This window comes from Erigeron canadensis, chromosome 7 (assembly GCF_010389155.1).
Source record: "Erigeron canadensis isolate Cc75 chromosome 7, C_canadensis_v1, whole genome shotgun sequence".
Classification (NCBI taxonomy): domain Eukaryota; kingdom Viridiplantae; phylum Streptophyta; class Magnoliopsida; order Asterales; family Asteraceae; genus Erigeron; species Erigeron canadensis.
In genome coordinates, this window is record NC_057767.1 from 30681819 (window position 1) to 30706193 (window position 24375).

The 24375-nt window shown below is 34.2% G+C and overlaps 4 protein-coding genes and 1 non-coding gene across 5 annotated transcripts; 3 read left to right on the forward strand and 2 right to left on the reverse strand.

Annotated features, from left to right (window-relative positions):
- Positions 1-310: 310 nt before the first annotated feature.
- Positions 311-971, reverse strand: LOC122607971 (preprotein translocase subunit SECE1). Its single transcript, XM_043781053.1, has one exon. It carries the CDS (start codon positions 912-914, stop codon positions 423-425), a length of 492 nt encoding a protein of 163 aa, XP_043636988.1. The 5' UTR covers positions 915-971; the 3' UTR covers positions 311-422.
- A 7880-nt stretch (positions 972-8851) lies between these two features.
- LOC122607699 (basic endochitinase-like) lies at positions 8852-9911 on the forward strand. The gene has a single exon (XM_043780723.1). It carries the CDS (start codon positions 8896-8898, stop codon positions 9808-9810), a length of 915 nt encoding a protein of 304 aa, XP_043636658.1. The 5' UTR covers positions 8852-8895; the 3' UTR covers positions 9811-9911.
- An 897-nt stretch (positions 9912-10808) lies between these two features.
- On the reverse strand, positions 10809-15894 carry LOC122607707 (protein FLC EXPRESSOR). Its single transcript, XM_043780733.1, has 4 exons — positions 15283-15894; positions 11782-11954; positions 11449-11531; positions 10809-11229 (listed from the first exon to the last, which is right to left on the reverse strand). The coding sequence occupies exons 1-4, from the start codon at positions 15759-15761 to the stop codon at positions 11095-11097; spliced, it is 870 nt and encodes a 289-aa protein (XP_043636668.1). The 5' UTR covers positions 15762-15894; the 3' UTR covers positions 10809-11094.
- A 3500-nt stretch (positions 15895-19394) lies between these two features.
- TRNAI-AAU lies at positions 19395-19468 on the forward strand. Its single transcript has one exon. It is a non-coding gene; the product is annotated as a tRNA-Ile (tRNA).
- Positions 19469-19551: 83 nt separating this feature from the next.
- On the forward strand, positions 19552-23931 carry LOC122606500 (protein DOUBLE-STRAND BREAK FORMATION). Its single transcript, XM_043779357.1, has 5 exons — positions 19552-19616; positions 19725-19932; positions 22092-22235; positions 23321-23465; positions 23718-23931. The coding sequence occupies exons 1-5, from the start codon at positions 19552-19554 to the stop codon at positions 23876-23878; spliced, it is 723 nt and encodes a 240-aa protein (XP_043635292.1). The 3' UTR covers positions 23879-23931.
- The last annotated feature ends 444 nt before the right edge of the window (positions 23932-24375 follow it).

The window sequence follows — 24375 nt, forward strand, 5'->3', positions numbered from 1 at the left end:
GTTTGGAAATCGGCAAGCCACTTCTACAGTAGTTTTTTGGTTTTGAGCGATAAGTGTTTGTTTTCATTGAAAAGAATGTTGCTTCATGGATCACAAAATTTGAGAGGCTTTTAAATTTTTAATAGGCACACAAATGAATAGTTTGTGTGTATACTTTTCCATCATTTTAAACGTTTCACTATGCCAATTTGTAATAATTATCGGGTAAAAACTAGCATGATATCCCGTTACAGATTCAGCAAATAGTTGTCAACAATTCAATCGTGACGTTGCAACAGATAAACAGAATCTGATGATTTGAACAATAGTGTTGAATCTTAAAACGATAATGAAGTTTTCGCTTTATATTGAGCATAATAAAACGCTACTATTAAACCTAAAAAATGATACAAACTGAAGATAAACAAAAAGCCCTTTTTTTCTTATCCAAAAAAATCTTGAACACCACGACCAACGAACACACGATCAGAAAGCTCAGCCAAAACGGCATTAACAGTAAGCAAAACGACACTAGAACCAGCAATAACACCAAGGACAACACCAGTGGTTCCAACAACTTTGTTAAATGCTGGCCACTCTATCTTTCCTATCTCATCCGCAACCCCACCCCAGAAACCATTATCATTTTCATTATTATTATTACTATTATTTATATCTTTTGTTTCCATCATTGCTTTCTTGATTTCTGTACCCAGTTGGGTTTGTTGTTGTTCTTCATCATCTGATTGTTGTGGTGGTTGGTCTTGTTGTGTGGATTTGACTAGGATGGAGGAGATGCGGTGGTTTTTGGTGGTGGTGGTGGTTCGGTGATTGGTTATGGTGGGTTTGATTCTTAAAGAAGATGAAGATGAAGATGAAGATGTTGATGGGATACAGAGTGGTGATGGTGTGAATCGTGATAAAGTTAGTGCCATTTTTTTATTTTTCTGTTCTAATAAAAAATCAAGTAGGAATGTGGAAGGAGATAAATGAAGGGTTCAAGCTGTTGAGCGTTGACATACGAAAAAAATATTGCGAGTAAAATTAAGTTAGAGTCTAGTAAATAACCTAAAATAATAATGGTGAAAATGATCCGTACTGCATGATTTTATTTATCTTAATGAAAGGACCAGACTTGATAAACCGAAAACATAAGAAAAAAAAAATTTTTTTTACATCCCATTGCGCCGTAGTGGGTCGAGGACTCCCCACTACGCCGCAGTGGATATCCTCGGCCAGAACTGGAACGTGCCCCACTGTGCCGCAGTGGGTTCGATACATCTCCCACTGCGCCGCAGTGGAAAGAACCAAAATTGCTTCCGTGGGATTCCACTGCGCCGCAGTGGGCAAAGTCACCCCCACTGCGCCGCAATGGACCACCTGACAGCAACCCTAAAACTCATTTCGACCATGAACAACTAGTAACCATCAACTTTCGAACCAACATCTACAAGACACTTTCTAGAGATTTATAACAACTTCATAGACACATTTTAAACACAATTATAACATAGTTTGTTTCATAAATCCAAGATCAACCCTAACGGGTCATTTACCCGTTTTGGCAACAATATCGCTCAAATGCGACAATACCAACTTCCAAAAACTTTACAACTTGAACATTTACAGAAATGTTACCGAAACATGACTCCAAAACAAAATGTACCGTGAGCCAAAGGAGAGGGACAACTAGGTATTTACACCAAAAGATTGTCATCCATCCAAGGATGACCTAAATACCTTCAAGAACTTCCAACGGTTACTTCAAGCTCTAATTCACTTTTCTTCGAATCAACAACACTAGTTCCTTCTTCTGGAACTACCTATAAGAGTGTAAACAACTAAAATATAAGCAAAGGCTTAGTGAATATACTTGCATACATTTACGAATACGAAGGAGGGCATAGTACAAGGACTTTCACGTGTAACCTATGGCATCGTCATGTTACATTTACATATTCACCTTGCACACAAACAATACATATATGGATCCATATAAGCTAAACAATCATAACAATCATATCTATCGGGATTCTTAAGCCCCGGAGGTTCTTAGGCCTCATATCACATCAACTATCGGGATTCTTTGGCCCCGGAGGTTCTTAGGCCTCATAAACAATGCCCCACATGGGCTTCATACCAAATCAATTACCATGCTTGGAACATTCACATCTCATGGTAATTGACCCAACGTAAAACATAGAGGTATGCAAATATACTCACCTCCTCCGCAACAAAACAATAACGCTAAATAGACAAGCACAAGCAAGCTTCAACTTATAATCATATCATAAAATGCATAAGCTTACATTCACAACTTGACTAGTTCAACCTAGCCCTTCTCAATCACTAGCCTTTCCTAAACCTAAAACGCAACCCATTTGTCATTGAGTTACTTTCATCTTTAACTATAGCATTAGGTGGTTCAACCTACCATTTTCATTCACAACTCAATAACTAGCAAAAAGATTCATCTTTTCTCATAACTTCAATTTATCACAAGAGCTTATCAATTTCATAATCAAACACATTATATAACTCAATGACAACTAGGTTAACTAAGGAATTGGGAAAAATTAACCATAAATCATTTCTAGTAAAAGCCCCCAATTTGGTTCATCCATGAACCCTAATTTCAAAAGAAAAGATAAAGCTAAATTTGGGAAAATTCCTTACCTCAACAAGGAAGACAATTACTTAAGGTTTTTAATTCACAATTCCTTCCTCTTTTCTCCAAATTTTCGGCCAGCACCAAAACCCACAACCCTAACTTTTGATTCTTGAATGGAGATTATAAGATGGTGATGTTTAATACAATGATTTCCCTTTTGAATTGGAAGAATTAAGCTTTTGATTTTGAAGAGAAGAAATGGAATTGCATGAAGATGTAGAGATGAAGAGAAGTGGAATATGACTCATAAGTCATATGGATGGCTGGCACTTTGATGAGATGCCACGACCCATCCCACCTTTTTGTGGGTATTTTTACCCGCTATCCACTAAAGTTCCAACTAAATTAACCCCAAATCCAAAAATAAAATACTAGGAAATTAATTTAATGTCAAAACTATATAAAGAGGTTAATTTCTTTTACCTTAAAATCTTGGGATGTTACACTTAAGTACTGTTAAAAATTTCTTATAAATTAAATCTTTGAATTTGGTAAACATACATAACCCCTGAATTTTACATAATCACCCTAAAATACACATGTTTTACCTAAGATAGATATTGAATATTTTACTTAATCTTTCTTCATAATAATAATAGTAAGAGTAACATCTTTCATCTTTATTTATTTACAACTAAACTATCTCATTCTCTATTAAACCTTCTTACAAATAAAATTTCCCAAAAAAGTATTTTTGGATTTATCTCTTTTCTCTCTCTCCACTCTCACCTCAAGCGGCTCTTTCTCCTGGATCTTTGATTGGAGATTGATCCTATGACTTCGAGATCCAGATCGAGTATTTGAGATTGAGAGTTTGAGATCGAGATAATTCTCATCCGGTTACGGCTTCTACTCCGGTGGATCTAACCCTATTTTTCATGCCGAGATTGGGTACCGTTGTTGTTGTATTCTCTTTTAAATTTTCTATTTTTAAAAAAATTTAAAATACCTTTAATTTTTAACTCTTTCTCATCAGCACACTACATCTATCCAAAATATTTTCCCACCCTATTTATCCAATCTACCAGCATCTCTTTTAATCGCTAATTTAGATATTTTCACACTTTATACCAATAACACTCTTAATAAAATTATTTATAACATACATTTCCTAACCCTTAAAATAACTACATTACAATCAATTTACTTCTACGTTAATGACCAATCCGCAATAGGACATCGTCGTCGTCGCCGCCACCACCACCACCACCACCACCATGTAGCATGATTTTATCTATCCCGTTAAAATAAATTTATAAATGAAATCTTTGAATTTGATAAACGTACATAATCCATGAATTTTACATAATCACCCCTAAAATACACATGTTTTCCCTAACATAGATATTGGATACTTTAATTAATCTTTCCTCGTAGTAATAATAGTAACAGTAACATCTTTTATCTTTATCTTTACTTATTTACAAATAAACTATCTTATTCTCTTTTAAACCTTCTTACAAATAAACTATCTCAAAAAAAGTATTTTTGGGTTTATATCTTTTTTCTCTCTCCACTCTCTACTCTCACCTCAAGCGACTCTTTCTCCTGGATCTTCGATTGGAGATTGAGCCTATGACTTCGAGATCCAGATCGAGTATTTGAGATTGAGAGTTTGAGATCGAGATTATTCTCATCCGGTTACGGCTTCTACTCCGGTGGATCTAACCCTATTTTTCACTCTTTGGGTCGGAGGTCCCTTTCATTTCGATCTGGAAGCAGCCTTTCTACTTTTGAGTAAGGGTAAGATATGTATACATCATACCTCCCCTGTACCCTGGCTTATGCCAGGATTGGGTACCGTTGTTGTTGTATTCTCTTTTAAACTTTCTATTTTTAAAAAAACTCAAAATACCTTTAATTTTCGACTCTTTCTCATCAGCAAACTACATCTACCCAAAATATTTTCCCACCCTATTTATCCAATCTACCAGCATCTCTTTTAATCGCTAATTTAGATATTTTCACACTTTATACCAATAAAACTCTTAATAAAGTTATTTATAACATACATTCTCTAACCCTTAAAATAAATACATTACAATCAATTTACTTCTACGTTAATAACAAATCCGCCACAGGACATTGTTGCTGCCACCACCACCATCACCCATCGCCACCACCGTTGTCGCATTACGCGTGTACCCCTCTAGTAAAATCAAAGTGTCCAGTGTCACCCCACACCCTATGGTTACACCGCCCCATTCTCGTGGCGTGGGGTGTGTTGAAACAAAACAAAAAAACGTTAAAGTTAATTAAGGCTACAAAGAATAAAAAAACAAGAAGATCTTTGAAAACTATCTCTATTTATTAACCAAGTAATTTTTGGTTTACAATGATGATGGGGTGTCAACAAATCTCCTTTATTTATAAAGGAAGAGGGAGATCGTAGCTAGCTTAGTCTTAGCTTAGTAACAACTTAGTATCCTCATAAAATCATCATATTACGATTTTTTTAAATTTTAAATCAACTGATTGAAATATATAATTGTTCGTGCGTCAAGTCTTTAATTAGTAAATTTATGTATACTTTAACAATTTAATAATGGAGATGTAGTTTGTTTAAGTATATATATATATATATTTTAAAACCAATTGATATATTAAAATTTATTATTGTTTAAGCTAGGTTAAAAAAATAAGAGATTGCATGTTAGGAATTTAATATTTTCTAAAAACAAACATGTTCAAATAATATAAATGTCATATGTGGTATTTTAGTTCTTTATTTAACATATTAAACATTTATGCAGTTGGTGAATTAATAAATACTAATTATTAAATATATGTTAAAGGTTTTTTTAATCTAGATGTTAACAATTTTTTTAATATATTTTTGATATATCTATTAGTATAATTTGTTTTTCTAAGACGTGATTATAATTTATTATGTGAATTGAGTTATCATCATTAATTGAAATATTTATAAGTTTTATAGCTTTTTATAGAAATATGTTTTTAGTAATTAGATTATTATTAAGGGTTTAATCACTCAATAACAAATATATCGAACTAGATTATTGCTTTGTATCACCAACAAATTTTTCAAAATTATACATGTTTGCGTAATATGTAACTTGTTACCTGTTATTGCCAGTTAAAATAATTTTTTATTAATTAAATTTACATGTGGATAATATATATACAGGTGTGATATTCATAGTGTTTATAAATGGATCCTTCGCCATGTGACATCCTTCACCAATCATTATCAACATTCATTCACTGTCATCATTTATAAATCATTCAAGCAGCAACAACATATTTCAGATTAAAATTTTAAGCATCATCATCATAAATCATTCATATCAGCGGCTAAAGAGTTTAATTTGTTGGTGAGTATTCAAGATGAAGTCAGTTTTTGTTGAGTATTGAAAATGATTGAAGTCGGGTTTTGGTGTTTTGGTAGCGGCATAGTAGTAGCAAAGTAAACAGGTGGGACTATGCAAATGATATGTTGCAGAAAAACAAGATTGAACAGTGTAAACCAATTTGTTTTTTGTCAAACAAAATATTTCTACAAGATTTTTTGCTACTAGCTACTATGCAACACAGGAGCCTACAAGAGTTAGTTGCTACAACTTTTAGCCAACAAAAATGTGATAAATATTTCCTTTATTTATAGTAGGCTATAGTTTTTGTTCAGACAATGTTTGTCAACTTTGGGTGGTGTAGACTTTGCCTATATAATGCATGGCAAATCATACAAGAACTCCATCAATACTCAAAAAAAGAGCATATCACATTTTACGTAAACAAAAGCTATCAACTTTAATATTTTATGGAGTATTATTTTCATTTGTAATACTACCTTTTCTATATCCAAATTTTAGCCTTCCAAATTTTATTTAATCAAGTTTCATTAAGTTTTAAGTATTCCCCATCACATTTCCAACATAAATTGGTATCAGAGCTTGTTCAATCTATATTGGGTTAAACGAGTTACAATATTTTTAACACTCATGGCAAGACAAGGATTTGATCTTAGTCATGTTGTTGTCCCAATTTTCGATGGTGAAAACTACGAGTATTGGTGTGTTAAAATGGAGACATTATTCCAATCTTTAGATGTGTTAGATGATGTCCATAATACATTTGAAGAGCCATTATCAACTGAAAAACAAACGGTTGAACAAATGGCTGAATTAAAAAAGAAAAGAAGCAGAAATGCAGCTGTTTTAAGTATGATTCAACGGGGAGTCATACCATCAATTTTTCCAAAGATCATGCGGATCAAGAATGCTAAAGAAGCTTGGGAAGTTCTCAAACAAGAATTCCAAGGCGATGTAAAAGTGAGAGCTATCAAATTGCAGTCTCTCAGACGGGATTATGAGAATATGAAGATGAAAGAAAATGAGTCACTTAATGACTATTCGTCTAGATTAACCGATTTGGTTAACCAGATGAAAAGTTATGGTGATGAAATTGATGACCAAAGAATCGTCGAGAAAATTCTCATTACCATTCCGGAAAAAATTGATCCAATTATAGCAGTCATTAAAAAATATGGGTTCATATTTTTTAATTAACAATTTTAATTATGACACATGTAAAATTATATATAAAAATTAGCTAAATTTTTTAATTGGTTAATAAATACTTAGATTAATATTATTTTACTACACATATAAAGAATAGATAAAAATAAATAATGACATGTATTATCAAGATTGCAAGATTGAACCTTGTGATTTATTATTTTAGCAATAGCGGTCCATTCAATGTTATTTGAAAAGACGACATTGCTCCTGCATGTGATGACCACGTGCAGACTTGGCAACACCCGTTAACGGATCTGTTAAAAAGAGACCAATCTTTTAAAAAAATTTCAAAAAAAAGATCCCATAGCGACGATATTTGAAAAGAGACATCATTGCTAAAATTTACAAATTATAGGACCATTCTTGCAATTAACTTTAATATTTAAGGAATGAGTTTTTAATATAAAATGTAAAAAAAATTTATGTAACCTTAAAAGTTACATTTAATATTTTTCATGTTTAAATCAAAATTTTGAATTACAGCAATTTGCGAATCTTATCCCTTTAGATATTAGAAGAACCAGAGACTTGATTGCCAACCGCATTTATGAGTCAATGGTAAGTCTACTTGACTTGGTGTTATTTCTATAGATTCTATACTTATCAATTGCCGTGGATTTGCCGTCGCCTTGACACTTAAAATGTCGTTTGAAACTATTCACAATTTTAATATTATACGAGTATATTTTTATTTTTGTGGCCAATAAACACAGCCCGTATCCCAACCAGGAATAATTAGTATCTCGATCAGGACTATTTGCAGCGACAGTCACTGTAAAAAGTCATGTCACGTCAGCAATCCATTGACCACTGTAATTATTGCGTTGACTGTTTGACCACTCAAGTCGCTGCAAATTTTTGAGGGAGATGTATTGTTTTTGAGAAACGTAACTGGTAAAGGTATCTCCACATCTTTTAGGTTATATGTATTATGTGGATCTCGAAACTTGGGATGTTCACATGAGAGAAAAATCCAACTTTTAAATTATACGAGTAATTGCTTTTTAAAAATTAATGCTAATTTAATATGTAGATGTTTTAGGTGTATTCACATGAAAAGGAGAGAAAAGCAGTAAATATTTTGATTCAATCAACTCACTCCAAAATATAATTGATTTTTCCCATCGATGTTGACTTTTTACTCAACTTTTAGCAGCGACGATCACTGCAAAAATGAGTCGCTGCTAAAAGTCTGGTGGAGTTACTAAAAGTCTGATCGGGATACCAATTGCCCAGATGAATATTTCTATACACTAACACTGTATTTATTGTGCTTGTTATTTTACGGCCTGTTTAACACCATTCACTGGTGGCGTTTATGTAACTAACGTCATTTTTATGGTTACTTTACTATCATGTGTTCATTAATGGTGAGTACTTTTATTCGTTTTTATTACCCGGTTTACACTGTTCGGTTGTGAGTATTCTCTAATTAACTTCAATTATATGATTACGTTGATATCACGTGTTAAATAATAACATATACTTCTATATGTTGTCGTTGATAAAAAAAGTAACAAAATGTATTGTTGGTAATTATCTATGTTTAATAAAAATGCATTCATATACAAACGTTATATAATTTGTTGTAAATCAAAACTAAATGTGACAAAATCACAACCAACCATTGGGTTAACTTTCTAGTTAGTATAAATAGGTAACCATTCAACACCAAATGAATCACACACAAATAACTATATATAGATGGGTATGGAGCTTTACAAGCTAGTTTTGTTCACTGCTGTTTTGATGTTGGCAGTCTTGGCCTCGATATCCGAGGCCGGGCAGCTTGTGGTATATTGGGGTCAAGGTGATAATGAGGGTGATCTTATAGATACATGTAACACTGGAAAGTATAATATAGTTAACATTGCTTTTCTCTCTCAATTTGGGAAGGACCAACCTCCTATGATAAACCTTGCTAGTCATTGTGATGCCAGGGTGCCCACCGGGTGTCAAAAGTTTAGCGATGACATCGATAATTGTCAAAGACAAGGGGTGAAGGTCATGCTCTCGATTGGGGGTACCTCCGATACCTATTCATTGTCATCAGATGATGAAGCTAGACAAGTGGCTGATTACATATGGGACAACTTCCTTGGTGGCCAGTCAAGTTCTAGGCCACTTGGTGACGCGGTCCTAGACGGTGTAGACTTTGATATAGAAAAAGGTGAGTCACATTACATCGCTCTTGCTAATAGGCTACGCGAACATGGTCAAGGTGGTGGTAAAAGGATTTACCTAACGGCAGCACCGCAATGTCCATTTCCAGATGAAAAGCTCAAAGATGCACTTAGTGCCAACGTATTCGACTATGTTTGGGTTCAGTTCTACAATAACCCTACAGCTCAATGTGAGTTCAAATCCAACGACTTCGATAGCTTTATGAGGTCGTGGCGTCAATGGGCATCCTCACTATCTTCTAGTGAGTTATTTATCGGAGTACCAGCATCGGTGTCCTCTGAATGCGCGAGTAGTGGGTACGTACCAGAGCAAGAATTGATTTCAAAAGTTATACCGTTTGCTAGACAATCTCCAAACTATGGAGGTGTCATGCTTTGGAATAGGTACTTTGATGCTATAAACGGATATAGTGATGCCATTAAGAGCACTGTTTAATTAATATATATGTTGCCTATGTAACAACATTAAGCATATGTATCTTTTCATCAATCTGAATAAACACCTTAGGGTCATGGTATAGAAGTTATTGAGACTTATAACTCATAAAAGATGGTATCTGGAGCTAATTTAATTTGGGTCATGGTCCTTGTGATATGTGTAATGAGTTATCGACATATGAATCGAATCTTCTAATATTTGAACATTTTGTAGTTACATTTCAAGATACTAATTCCTAAAATCAATATCCTAATTTATCACTTAATAACAGGTTAAAAGTCTTTTTGATGAACTTTTTTGACTAGAAAAAAGGTTCAAATTCAATCACGGGAATACCCACTTTGGCGGTTACAACTTACAAGTAGTAAAGTTGTGAGAGAAAGAAGAAATTGTTGATCTTCAAATTGTTTTATTTGACATGAACTCTTCATCATGGCTGAACTTTTTTTATTAACTTATCATTACCAACTTGAATGATTTTAATCTCTTATAAAGATTGTATGAGATAGTCCTCTTGACAAGAAATTATATATTATTAAGATTATTATTGTTGCTGTTATATGGTTTTTCAACTTTGTCCTGGTAGTCTAGTAGATCATAACATAGGTCATTTTGCAAAGAAACTATTAGTTGGTTGTACCTTAATGTATGGTTTCGATTGACTTTGTGCACGCCTGATTGTAAAATGCTCGCAATAATTCACCAGTCACACTTGTTTGCAAAACAACGCCGATGGATTTCAACTTTGTAACAGATGGATGATCTTTATTTCTATGTCGATATTACAACATGAACTATTATTGCACATAGCTAAACCGGGAATCTTCGCTACAAAAGACTTAGTTAGCACCAGACATATACCTCTTACAGATGCAAATGCAGGCTCTGAGACTCACTCAATGTTTTATCATATAAGATTGCAGATGCATGCGCCTTCCACTTTGTTGTGTCATGATTTCATTCATACATGTAATCTATTATAGCTGTATGGCAAGAATTTCAAACAGGAATTTGATTTAGTTGAGAAAAAAAAAAAGAGATCATTATTGTTATTTCCTACACAAGTTTATTTCTTTTACATTTTTGCTAGATGCAGACCCATTTTGCTTCTTATTGGATATGCATCTTCTATACATAAACCTTAATACAGTTTATGCAACACGGAAGCCCTAGAAATTATTATACATCATAAAAAATTGAATAGTGCTCGAGATGTTTTCCGAACCCTAAAACTGAATAAATGAAAAACATCACCGCTTGTTTCAAGTGTGAAAACAAATTTCATCCATGTGCATTTGGATGTTGCATGTCATATGGAACGTGAGGTACAACTGCAGGTACATACTGCGGATCAACTATACCAGGTTGCATGCCATACATACCCGGGGGTACAGGTCCAGACCCATATTGTGGAACCTGAAATGGGCAAGAATGTTAGACTATTTTTTATATAAAAAAAGTTTTATTATTTGACAAACGTAAATCAAGCCAACCCAAATAGACCCCTTTCAACCTGCACAAAACGCTTTGACCATTTTGATCTATTTACCCAATCCGCCATATTGCTAACTTTAATATTTGAAATTTGGCGCAAGTTCAAATTGAAATACAATATACACAAAATCCATTACGTACCTGATGTCCAGCGTATGGGGTAGGATATGCATTTCCACCATAACCCATATCACGGTTCACAAATCCTGCGGCATATGTGGTTCCTGTTCAAATCATTCCATCCGTTTAAACAATATATGTAACTCTTATAATAACTGCAAGTTTCTGGTTGGATAAGGTTTGAGAGAAGGGACTATCGTTAGTGAATACCTAAAACTAACCCTCAGTAATGACAAACTAAAGAATCTTGTGGACCAGATTCAATGTCAACAGTATCTTGTAGCAAAAACTGATGGGCAAAAAGGTGACTTTGGGATTAAAATTCTGCCAAAAAAATTAGTGATGAACCGTTACCTGGAGTATTTGTTGCAGCCGCAGCAGCAACTGCCATTACTTTCTTCTCTGCATTAGCAAGTTCAGCTTTTAGCTTCTCGATTTCATGGGTCATAGAAATCTTACTTTTTTCCATTGCTTGGTTTTGTTCAATGTTACTGGCATACACCTTTTTTTCATACTCAATCGCAGCCCTGTTTGCATCATAATTAAACTAGATCAGAACTTCCAAACTTGATAGACTTGAGCAAAAGCATGAAAATACATGCATAGTACAAAAGTCGCAATAGACCAATGGGATATACAGCTATGCATATGTTGGTGAACGGAACTTACACTTCCTCGATAAATTAATGGACAAACAGCATAAAAAGTGACGAACTTTGGTCTGACTTTTGTTTAGGGTAAGCAACTTCGTTTGCACTTGCATAAAGACTCAAAGTTTAAGCCTCATTTAGTGTAATCTTGGAGTTACAAGACAACCATCATTTTGACCGATAATCCAGTTCACGTTACCTGGTATTTGAATGTTCAGCCTTTGCTAAAACGTATATAAAGTTGGTTAACAAAACAGAGTTCAGACCAAGGTCGCTACCTTTTAATGCAAATTTTCCTTGAATATATAAATTCAATGAGGCAAGTCAATATGTAACTTTACAAACTTTTAAGCCAATACTTTACAGACTGTAAATCAGAATCTAAACTGCGAAGTAAGATTATGAAAATGGACAATGCAAGTAGTGGCTTCATGGAATGTAACTAAATAGGTATGATTGAATGACACTACCACTTTCGTACATTTTTCTTTTCAAAATTGCAATTCACTGTTGTATAAACTCTATTTTCATAACTAACACATTAAAAAAACGGTAGATTGATAGGAACCGCTTGATCACATGTACCTAATTGGTACCCACATAACCCCCAGCAGGGATAATGTCAAGGTAATTCAACCACTTAAATTCAATTCTGCCTCTGGCAAGATTCGAACCCAGGTTGCTCCTAGAAAGTGGCAGCTGGTGGCCAACTCTTCTACGAAGAGTTGAAACATTCAAAGTATACACACAACCAGAAAAGAATAGAAGATTCAATATTAGGTCGACTTATGGGAATTTTTAAACTCAGAATGGAATACATACACAGTGTCATGATTATGAAGATCCAATATCCCAACAACTGTGTCTGAGGGTGCATCGTGTTCTTTCCAACTACTTCTTCTCATTTCACATTGGTGGTATTACAAAAAACTTATATACAGATTACAGACCATACATGAATTTCTAGTTCAAAACTAATATTCCAACACCAGTTTTTCAGAAAACAAACTATTATCATTCTCAGGGCTTGTGCTCAACTTGTTCTGTCTTCTAAATACCCATTAGCAATAAAAACTGAAAATCCAAATCAACCATTGTTCACATTCATGGTTTTAAATGGTCGCTTCTGATACAAACCAGTGAACAAATAAAACTGTTGAAACCAAAACACATTATCCACAAAAGAAAATCTAAAAACTATTTGACCAAAACGATGTAAACAAGTTATCAAACTACAAGTCTACAACTCTACATTATGGCAAAGTTGGTTCATAACAAAATTACAAACATACTGCAGATCATATGAATCCTACATGTAGTCTTAGAAAGCATGGATCTTGATTATACGTCTTGGCAACTATAACTGTACAACATTCAGTGTCAGCGACGAAAACTCTTTGTACATAGACAGGAAGGATTTTTCTCAACTCGAGTGCTCATTGAATTGTGTAGTTGATCACCTGTTCATCAATATTATTTCTGATTCGTCTTCTTAAGCTAAGTATATAAAACTATTATTAATAAACCTAACTCAAAGTTCTTCGTACATAGGCAGGGTGGCATGTTTTGCAAGATCCATTAAATTATATTTTCAAAACCAACATCATAATTTTCATTCAGTGGCTATAAAACTAGTCCTGATACACACCATGATTAAGTCATGCAATACTTCCTCAGTAGTCTTCATGTAAGAACCTCAAGGTAAGAAGGTTAGGGATAAAGGAATGAGCTGGTCTAGTGTAATGCTTTGATGTACCAAAATATTCAGACTGAAGCATCATAGGGTAGCATGGGAATCCCAGACAAATTCAGGCTATTACGTGACACATTAAGCTCCAAGAATCCTTCCTATATTTCTTACCTTATATTCACTTTTTACTTGAGGTGTGTTTGGCAAGAATCTCATTGGGGCCTTTTTAGACCTTAAAGCTTTTGATTTTATAATAAAGCTCCTAAAAAGCCTTCGGTAGACTGTAGCCTTTAGAAGGAGGCCAAACCTCCTAAAGCCTGTGAAAGAAAAGCTACTGAAAGTAATGTTTAAGAAAAATCATCTAGCTAAACATACTTGCAATCCTAAACCACATTGTGTATATACCAATTATCAGCATTTAACAAGCAAAAACCTTCCCTAACTACATAAATCTCAAAAAGAAAAAATAAGATTCAAGATTCTTACTTTCCTCTTTGAATATCATAGGGTAGCATGTAAAATGGGACAATGTCCACATATTATGCTTTGATGCAACAAAATTACAAAAGTATCATAGTGATGCTGAAAAGGGTGGCATATTGACTCACCTAATTTCACAATCTCCGTTTGACACATTATTTTTTTATCTTAAACTTCCGTTTACCTAATCTAACCTACATTCCAATCAAGCATGCTCCCTAATCACAACATTCACCAAAAAAAATATATACATACAAAACTAATAATCAAGACACTTACTTTCCTCTTTAAATTTCAAAGAATTGGACGGAATCCATACACTACACTTTGACGCCACAAATTTTCATAGTGATGCATCAAATTTTATAGAACTGGACGGCGTCTAACTCCTGGAATCCTTCCTGACATTTTACCATAAACTCCCATTTACCTGATCTAACCCACATTGCCCTTAATCAATAATCAACACAAAAAACCAATAAAGATTCTTACTTTCTTCTTTAGAATTCTAACCCACATTGCCCTTAATCAACAATTCAACACAAAAAAACAATCAAGATTCTTACTTTCTTCTTTAAAATTTTAACCCACATTGCCCTTTATTAACAATCAACACAAAAAAAAAAAAAAAAAAACAATGAAGATTCTTACTTTCTTCTTTAGAATTCTAACCCACATTGCCCTTAATTAACGATCAACACAAAAAAACAATCAAGATTCTTACTTTCTTCTTTAGAATACCCACATTGTCCTTAATTAACAATCAACACACAAAAAAAATCAAGATTCTTACTTTCTTCTCTAAAATTCTAACCCAAATTGCCCTTAATTTACAATCAACACAAAAAAAAAACAATCAAGATTCTTACTTTCTTCTTTAATATTCTAACCCACATCGCCTCGAATATCAACATTTACCAATCAAGAATTCCCTAAAACCACAACAATCACCAAAAACATATACATATACAGATAACCAATAACAAACATTTTTTTAAAAACTGCAATACAAAAAACAACAATCAAGAAACTTACTTTCCCTTTTGAACCTCATTACGCATCGAATCAATCTCTTCTCGAATCTCCAAAACCCGACTCCCATTAGCTTTTTCTTTCCCAATTTCTCCAACAACAAGTTCCAATTTTTCATTCAATTCTTTCCTCTCATCAAGCAGCTTAATTATATCACTCTTAACAACACCCAAATCACTTTTCATCTCATCAATAATCCTGACTTCACTTTCCATCTTTATCGCTTTTTCGAAAACTTCCCTCACTTCTGCCTCTCTTTCTGCCTTTATATTTGCTGCTGCTGATGAAAAGTGACGTAGGTCTTGTAATGCCACAGCTAGTTCTTGCTTTAGTGCCACGTGTGCTGCTGCTAGTCGCTGGTTGTCGGATAATAGTGTTTGGATTTCGTGGGTTATTATTGGACGGTGGGTTTGATGACGTGGGGGTGATGATTGACGACGACTGTTGAGAGATTCCGGTGGGATGTGATTTCTTCCGGCCATATTATGCCGGGGTTGATGTTTTTTTGGCTTTTTTGGTTTTTTTGGTTCTGGGTTTCCGGTGATTGTGTGTATCTATAGGTTTGTTTGTATCTATAGGATTCGCCAATCTGTACGAGTACTTTTATTTTTGCCGTATGTAAACAACGTAACAACTAACAAACAAATGGTGTTATCAGTTATTTTTTTCCCTAGAGTTATTTATCTACCACAATATTAGAGCATCCAATAATGGTAAAAAAAAAAACAAGTTTTTTTTGTTTGTCACATTATTAATCTATTAACTTTAACATATAAAGACACTATCTTTTTCAATGAAAAGTAAAGCTTTAATCAAACCAACTAGTATCAAGTATCAAGCTTTTTAAAGACTTTTTCACAAAAAAAGCTTTCCATCGACCTTTCATTGGAGATACCCTTACAAGGATATTCGCCCAATGCGCTGACTACAACGATGACAATGCCGGCAACGGTGTAATTATTATTTGATCGGCAAAGATGTATATTATATTAACAATAAATGACCATTAATAGGATAATTATGGCTAAGAGATACAACAATGTCAGAATAAAAAACTATACACAATCTAGACTCTCAAACGATCCATGAAACTAAATGTAGAGTAGGGGATTCCTGATCCACACATTCCACCGAATCTTGGCTTACATCTATTGTTATACCACATATGAGAATAACTAATAATATTATCTTTCATACCCAAATCTCTATCTTTTATGCATTTAAAAACTAAATCATTTTGATATCGCCAAATAACCCACCACAAAGTGTAAGCAATAGTGAGGATGATCTCTTTAGCTTTACTTTACCGCCTTATGTCTCTCACAAACTTAACAATGTCAGCAAAATCAACTACAAATGAGATATCTATGTCCAACCATTTTAGAGTTGACATCTAAACCTTTTTTGCAATAATACAATCGGCCATTAAATGGTGGAGGGTTTCAATGCCATTTGAGCAACTAGGACAAGTAAGAGTATTATTATGAGTACCACGAAACCACAGATTCACCCTTGTCGGCAATCTATCTTTCACCAGCCTCCAAATGGGGATATTCACCTTACGTGGTACCGTCTTAAGCCATCTAGTACGGACAAAATGAGTAGGGAGAGTTATCTTATCAATCTGGCTTCGAATTTCTTTGACAGTAGACTCATTTGAACGCCCATTATGCTAAACCCAAGTGTCCTTAGTCTCGGCTATGGTCACAGTTTTTATAAGATCTAACATTTTCTGCAATTGATTCTCCTCAGCTCCACCCCTTATGCTTCTACGCCAATTCCAATTACTTCCCGCACCATTCCATCGATCTCTAATGTAAAATTAATTAATGTGAAAAAGGGTAGTGTAATTATTTGAAGGGTTGTAAGATGTATGTTGTAGATAATTTTGTTTAGAGCACTATAAGTATACTAGATGAAGATTATTAAGTTAATGAATAAATAAGAGGGGTAATTTGGATATATAGGGGCTGAAAATTATTTTGAAGATCTAATGTGCGAGTTGAGAAATAGTTAAACGTTGAAGGATAATTTGGATATTTAAAGACTGAAAAGCTGAAAAAAGATTAATTGTTGGTTTTAAAAAGAGTATAGATATCAATACACGCTCAATATATATAGACTTGTATTTGTTAAATTTATATTTGAAAGATCTATTATTTATATATCATAAATAACAATCAATATTTTTGTGTAAAAAATCAACAAGGATGAATAAAATAGTTGAAATTCTTGTTTATATAAACAGAGGTTAGTGTTTTAATTTTCAGACCTAACAAGGCTCAAATCAATTTCTGTATATGTTGAACGTGAGAGCACCCTTTTAATTATGATTATTTATATAATCAATGTTTTTTTGTAGCTCATATTTTTTAGTTTATAATTTTAATTTTGAAACATATAAATTAACTAGATTGGACACCTTAGAATAAATATTGTAATATGTTTCATATTTAGTTAGCATTAAATGGTAAAAAAATATTGATTAAAAAAAGACATGAAATAAACTAGACATACGAGCATGGTACTCGCGTAATGCGGCGGCAGGGGAAGACGGTTTGCTTTATTAGGGATTTTGGGTAGTTACTTAAAGAAGAAAAAAAAAGTCCAAGGACAAATAAGGTATTTCAAAGACAGAAATATTTAATAGGAAAAAGAAATTTGTTTTATTAAAGAGCAGACATTTTTCATTTTTTCAAAATATATGACATAACTGAAAGTTAGTAATTTTAAATGATTATTGAATCAAATGAGTAGTGTCAAAAGAATTAAGGGACTTAGTTACAATTAAGATTAAAATTAATAGTCTAATTAGATGTCATGTGTCAATTTGGAAAAAAAATGTTTGCTTCTTTTAATAGTAGAAGAAATTTTAATGTTCATTATATTCTAAAAACAGATTGAGATTTTCTGAAATTATTAAATAAAATAGATAATCTTGTTCATTTAATGAAAATCATGACCAAAATTCAAAGATGATTTATGAATATTGATTTTTAATTTTAATGTAAAAGTCAAAATGCCTCTACTAATAAAGTGAAAACAAATTTAAAACATTCTCATCCTTTACAAATTTTCTAATCATACCCACAATTTCCTTTTAGATATAATAGACAACGAATACAAATCACTCTTTTTGTTAAAGATGACACAATAAGAAAGCCATATGAGGAAAACTTTTTATTGTGTGCGATTATGTCGGCAAAATCAAACTTTAGTAATCAAGGTTTCTTATTAGTTTATTGAGTTTTTAAAGCTTTACTTCTTCTCCTCATATGGAGGTCATGGATTCGATCATCATGCCTAGTAAGGCTGAAGGTCCTTCTTTACTTTTGATAGAACCTGAAAGCAGTCTCTCTACCTTTGGTAGGGGTAAGGTTGTCTACATCTCAACCTCCCCCATACACCGTCGAAAATGGTATTTGAGACCTAAAACCCGTGGAAGATGGCATTGGAAGTAACCTATATACTATGCTTGGATGATTTCACTTATTTTACGAGTAGTCTAATTTCAGAACGACTCGTTTTACGAGCATGAAATAACGAGGTGAACTTCCGTGACTGCAAAAAAGCTTATGTCAAAGATATATGAAACTTACGACTTCTCATTAAGAAGAACACGTCATCTATACTATATTATAAAAGAAATAACCCCTTTTATTTATGGAAGTGTTGAAAATATGTAATATTTTCACTTAGCACCCCTTAAAATATTTTCACATACACTATTTCATAACATTAATGATTAATTTACACTACCAATCCTTTATTCTTTAATATATTTTCATTAATCATTTACATCAATTATCCACACCACTCAAATCAATCTCCACCACCAACACTCGGCCCACACTACAATGACATTGTCACGACCACCGCTGCATTTGCGTGGGTAACGTGCTAGTTATAGAAAAAATAATTGTAGTATGTAATTTTAAACGACACTCACAACCATATAAACAAAATTTAAAAACCGATATCTCCTACGCTTCTTTATTCTCCTATCATGTTATTGATAGATAGATAGGTAGATACATGACTTTTGAATCGCATTTCTCATTTTATAACATTTTCTTTTAAGTTAGATCATAAATGACAAAAGTAAGTAACAAATCGGCCTATTAGCTCAGCTGGTTAGAGCGTCGTGCTAATAACGCGAAGGTCGCAGGTTCGAGACCTGCATGGGCCATTTTTTAATTTTCAATAATATTTCTTTTGCAATTTTCTATTAAATTCAAGTCCAAAAACATCCGCCAAATCAATTTCAAAAAAATGAGTAGCAGCGAAACAATCTCTCAACAAATCTCTCTCTTTCGCTCACTAATACAATCCAGACGGTACGTATTCTATATCTATCCGATTAATAATTAACAATTTATTTTATATTATTTTAATCACATCAATTAGAATCAAAACGACGTCGTATTGTTGTTGTTGCTGTTTAGATTCGATGACGGAACTCTACGCATTCTGGAATCAGTTTTGATCACCAGAGACGTGAAATCGCTGCTCGAATTGCGTCAAATTCTGCGAGATTTCATCAGACGTGAATCTGTATCTGTCATTCGTAATCTCACTAACAGCTCCGTTGATCACAAGCTTATAATCCTTGATTTTTTCGTTCGTGCTTTCGCAATTATCGGCGATTCAGAGGTAAAGTCCTAATTAATTAAATCAATCACATAACGTATCGGATATGTTTTGCTTTTGTATGTATCCAACTATGATCAATTACCTCTATATTTTGTATTGACTTTTTATTTGTCTGTATTCGACTTTTACCTTCTGCTATTGTATGTATCAAACTTTCAAATATCGATATTTAGTGCGTTTGACTGTTTATTAGTATGCCGGGATGGTTTTACTGACTTGATAACTTATATGACCGTCACGTGACCAGTTTGGAACACAGATCATATATATATATATAGGGTGAGGATCCTGGAAGAAGGGGTGTTAAGGAGGGAAGGGAGAGAAGGTCCTATTGACCAATCAGAACGCAACATGTGTCTAAATTAAAAAAAGCGCGGTGGCAATTTCGTAAATAATTTAAAGTTTTGTGAAGCTTGGTCAACTTCAACTCTCAGTGGGTTGGGTCAGCTTGGGTTGGGTTAGCCTGAGTTGGATCAACTTAGTTTGGGTTAGCTTGATCAGGTTGGGTCAGCTTATGGTCTGGGTGAGTTTGGGTCAGCTTGGGGTTTGGTGAGGTTAGGTCAGCTTGGGGTTGGGTCTAGGTCAGTTTGGGTCAGCTTGGGGTCAGATCAGGTTAGGTAAGCTTGGGTCAGCTTGGGGTTGGGGCAGTTTGGGGTCTGGGTCAGGGTTGGGTCAGCTTGACACACAATCTACACAAATGTAGATTATGGGTTTTGGGTCAGCTTGGGTTCTGGGTTGGGTCAGCTTGGGTTCTGGGTTGGATCAGCTTGGGTCAGGTTAGGTTAGCTTGGGGTTTGCTCAGGTTGGGTCAGGTTGGGGTTGGGTTAGCTTGACACAATTTACACATAATCTACACAAATGTAGATTAATCTACACAAATGTAGATTATGGGTTTTGGGTCAGCTTGGGTCACGTTGGGTCAACTTCGGATCTGTGTTAGGTTGCATCAGCTTGGAATCCGGGTCAGGTTGGGTCAGCTTGGGGTCTGGTCAGGTTGGGTCAGCTTGGGGTTGGGTTAGCTTGACACAATTTACACATAATCTACACAAATGTAGATTATGGGTTTTGGGTCAACTTGGGTCACGTTGGGTCAGCTTCGGGTCTGTGTCAGGTTGAATCAGCTTGGGTTCTGGGTCAGGTTGGGTCAGGTTGGGGTTGGGTTGGGTCAGCTTGGGGTTGGGTTGGGTTAGCTTGGGGTTGACCAAGCTGACCAACCAAGCTGACCCAGAACCTGGGCTGACCAAACTGACCCAAGCTGACCCAGAACCCAAGCTGACCAAAAGTTTGATTTATTTACAAAAATGCCACCGTGCAATTTTTTTTAAAAACGACGTGTCATACTCTGATTGGTTAATATAACCTTCTTTCCTTAACACACCTTCTTATTTGATCTCTCTCCTATATATATATATATATATATCGTCCTAGTTGGTCCTAAAATAAGAGGTGGTCTCAAAATATCTCACCCCTATATATATATATATATCGTCCCTCTGTCCCAATTTAATTGTCTTATTTTGACTTTTGAAGTCTTTATTTCGTAACTTTGACCGGAAATTGTTTCGTGTGTGTTATACAATAATTGATGTAAAATATATGGATAGATTGAGCTTTTGATGTATTTTACACTGATATAACTTTCATTAGGTATTATATTATACAAACAAATATATGTACGGTCAAAGTTAGAGGAGAAAGACTCAACAAGTCAAATTTGGACATTTATTTAAATTGGGACGGGTGACAAGTTGAATATATACTTGTACCGATACTTAGCTGTATTCAGTAAAATATGTTTTAATGGAAGATCGAGGGCAAATTGAAGTGGAAGAATAATAACTTGGTCTGATTTAATTGAATAAAACTGTGTAGAATACATATTTGTATATACAGGATGTCAAAGCTAACTAGAATTGTCAAACTGCTATATTAAACTAACTGCTTGGCCGGGAGGGCCAATGTTAACCTAATTAACTAGGTATGTCAAAATTACATAATGTGAAAATCGTGTAAAAAATGAATTTGTATGACATACTTGGTCTATTGACTGGCGGTCTTAATCTTGTTGTCTTATGGTTAGATGGTGATTATGAGGTGTTCATGTTTTGCTGGTTGGCATATGCGTCTAGTTGACTGTTTTCAATTTTGTTATACTCCAGAGTTGCTTGGCGCTAAGATATGAGGAATTGGCTCTACGTGAACTGCATTCTGTTGGATATCAGCAGCTACATGTTTCATATGCAGAATGGTTCACGTTTGCTGAGCATGCCATTGAGAACAGGTTTTATGCCATTGCTAGAAAGGTTATCACTCTACTCTTGAATGTGACTTCATAAGAGCTTAAAGTGAGACAACAACAAGTTATCTTTTCTAATAGTTTGGATTCTTATGTTTTGGATTTTATATGTTGAATACATGAATTAACTCTCTAAATCTTTATATCCATATCAGACCCTCCTCATATTTGTATCCTTTGCAGCATAGCATATTAGCATGATATGAAGTTCTTATAGTTACTGATTTGACAAACAATCACCATAGTTTATGATCATATAAATCTCAGTTAATGTTAGCTAATGGAATTTTCAATCTGTGTACTGCCACATTTTGCTCAATTAATGGAACAAATGCGGTACATTCCAATCGTTCACTACTTTTTTCTCAACAAAATTTCAATGAGCAAGATAGCACACCTGGTTCTCTATAAGTTCTTCAGGAAGATGTGCAAAAATGAAATCCGATTTCTGTTTTGTGGCTAAGAAAAGTGAAACTGTTGTAGTCTTTAGCCATTACTGTATCATATTATGAGGCAACTTTAGAGGTGGATTGCTTGGAGTCCTTGGTTGCAGATGACTTTTAATATCTGTGCTTGGCATACAATTTTGTAAGATTTTCTCGTACTATTTATTGATGTCAATATTTTTCGATATTTGGAAACATGAGGTAAATTGCTTTAATTAAAGCATGTGAATATATTCTACGCCTTCTAGTATTTCTGAATTGGTTTTCTGGTATCTGTCATGTAAGGCATTTGAAGGTAGTTGCTGCAAGTCATGATTTAATGGTCAACTCAAAGTCAGATTTTGGGATCTGAAGTATCCGTTATGGTTTTCATACAGTTATGCAGTCTAGATACATTTTTACGAATTCACCATCTCATTCTTTCCCTTTGGCATCATCATTCATACCTACCAAGTCTCTGCTAACATTTGCATAAAATCAATATATTGCAGTTAGAGTCTCATGTTTCAAACACTATCTCTATCCTGCTCACTACCATACTCAGCTTTGTTCCAACTTGCCGGTTTCCTACTTGCAGAAAATGTGAACTAAAGTTTTTCTGTTCGCTGTGAGGAAATTAATTTCCAAATCATGTCATATGTTTTAGGCGTGTGAGAAAGCACTTGAATGTCTTCCAATAAGTGATATGCTGAAAACAAAAGACTCAGAGGGACTATATGAAGACATGGAAGTGATTGAAAAAGTCAAGAGACTGAAGGATATTGCTACAGTCAGAGCTTCTTCACAATCTGGTATGTTCTATTTCCTCCCTTATGCTTGCACTCTGGGCATGAACATCCAATGCTTATGGTTCTGGATTACAGTCAACTGGTTAACTGTCATATCAACAATTATGTTCCTATTGCAACATTTGATGACCAACTCTTATTTTAGACATCTTTAAAACTTGGTGGATTTTGTTATGTATTGTTTGATTTTTTTACATGGGACAATTGTGTTTGGTGATAAAATCTCATTGTTGAAATTGTCTGGTGAGAAATCAGTTCAGGCACAGGCAGTCAATTACTTGAAAAGGAAAGTAGCCAAACATGACAAGGTTTCCACGCTTGTTGTCAAAGAAAAGCGGCTTTCAGCCAGCATTTTGTTCAGGAATGGAATTAAGAAGCATAACACACGAAAACTGCAAGAATTGCAAAGGCTATAGGCTATAGCCGATAATTATCAGACCACATGGCACCTAAGGTTCATATGCTTGTCCTTTACCTTGTTATAGCATATGACAATACACAACCCTTTTCATTGCTGTAATTCTTTCTATAAACGTATTTAGTACTATTGTAGATAAAACCCAAATACGTAACATAGTTCAGTGGGTAATAATACATATATCAATGGCAACATTTACAGTATTCTGTTTCTTTTGTTCTGTTTTATAAGATAATTGGCTTTAAAATTGTGTGTTTTATATTTAATTATCACTCTGACATGCATCCCTTGCAACATTTCTTAATGGATAGATGATACATTATCTAGGTAGTCCTTGATTGAACTAAATCCAGAGGTCCGAGTGATGGGAAATTCACCACAACAGTAAACACAAATGCATAATTAACCCCAATGGTCGTAGTAGATAGGTGCCTTAACAACTTTAAATGGGAGGTGCTTGGGATTTTGTTTCGGAGAGATTATCTGATAATTGTG

Excerpts from the sequence above, each read along its gene's own strand:
- LOC122607971 (XM_043781053.1), bottom strand. The coding sequence starts at position 914 with ATGGCACTAACTTTATCACGATTCACACCATCACCACTCTGTATCCCA.
- LOC122607699 (XM_043780723.1), top strand. The coding sequence starts at position 8,896 with ATGGGTATGGAGCTTTACAAGCTAGTTTTGTTCACTGCTGTTTTGATG.
- LOC122607707 (XM_043780733.1), bottom strand. The coding sequence starts at position 15,761 with ATGGCCGGAAGAAATCACATCCCACCGGAATCTCTCAACAGTCGTCGT. Across the intron at positions 11,532-11,781 it reads GGCTGCAACAAATACTCCAG|GAACCACATATGCCGCAGGA; the intron begins GTAACGGTTCAT and ends TGATTTGAACAG. Across the intron at positions 11,230-11,448 it reads CCCCATACGCTGGACATCAG|GTTCCACAATATGGGTCTGG; the intron begins GTACGTAATGGA and ends TGCCCATTTCAG.
- LOC122606500 (XM_043779357.1), top strand. The coding sequence starts at position 19,552 with ATGAGTAGCAGCGAAACAATCTCTCAACAAATCTCTCTCTTTCGCTCA. Across the intron at positions 19,617-19,724 it reads TCACTAATACAATCCAGACG|ATTCGATGACGGAACTCTAC; the intron begins GTACGTATTCTA and ends GTTGCTGTTTAG. Across the intron at positions 19,933-22,091 it reads CAATTATCGGCGATTCAGAG|AGTTGCTTGGCGCTAAGATA; the intron begins GTAAAGTCCTAA and ends GTTATACTCCAG.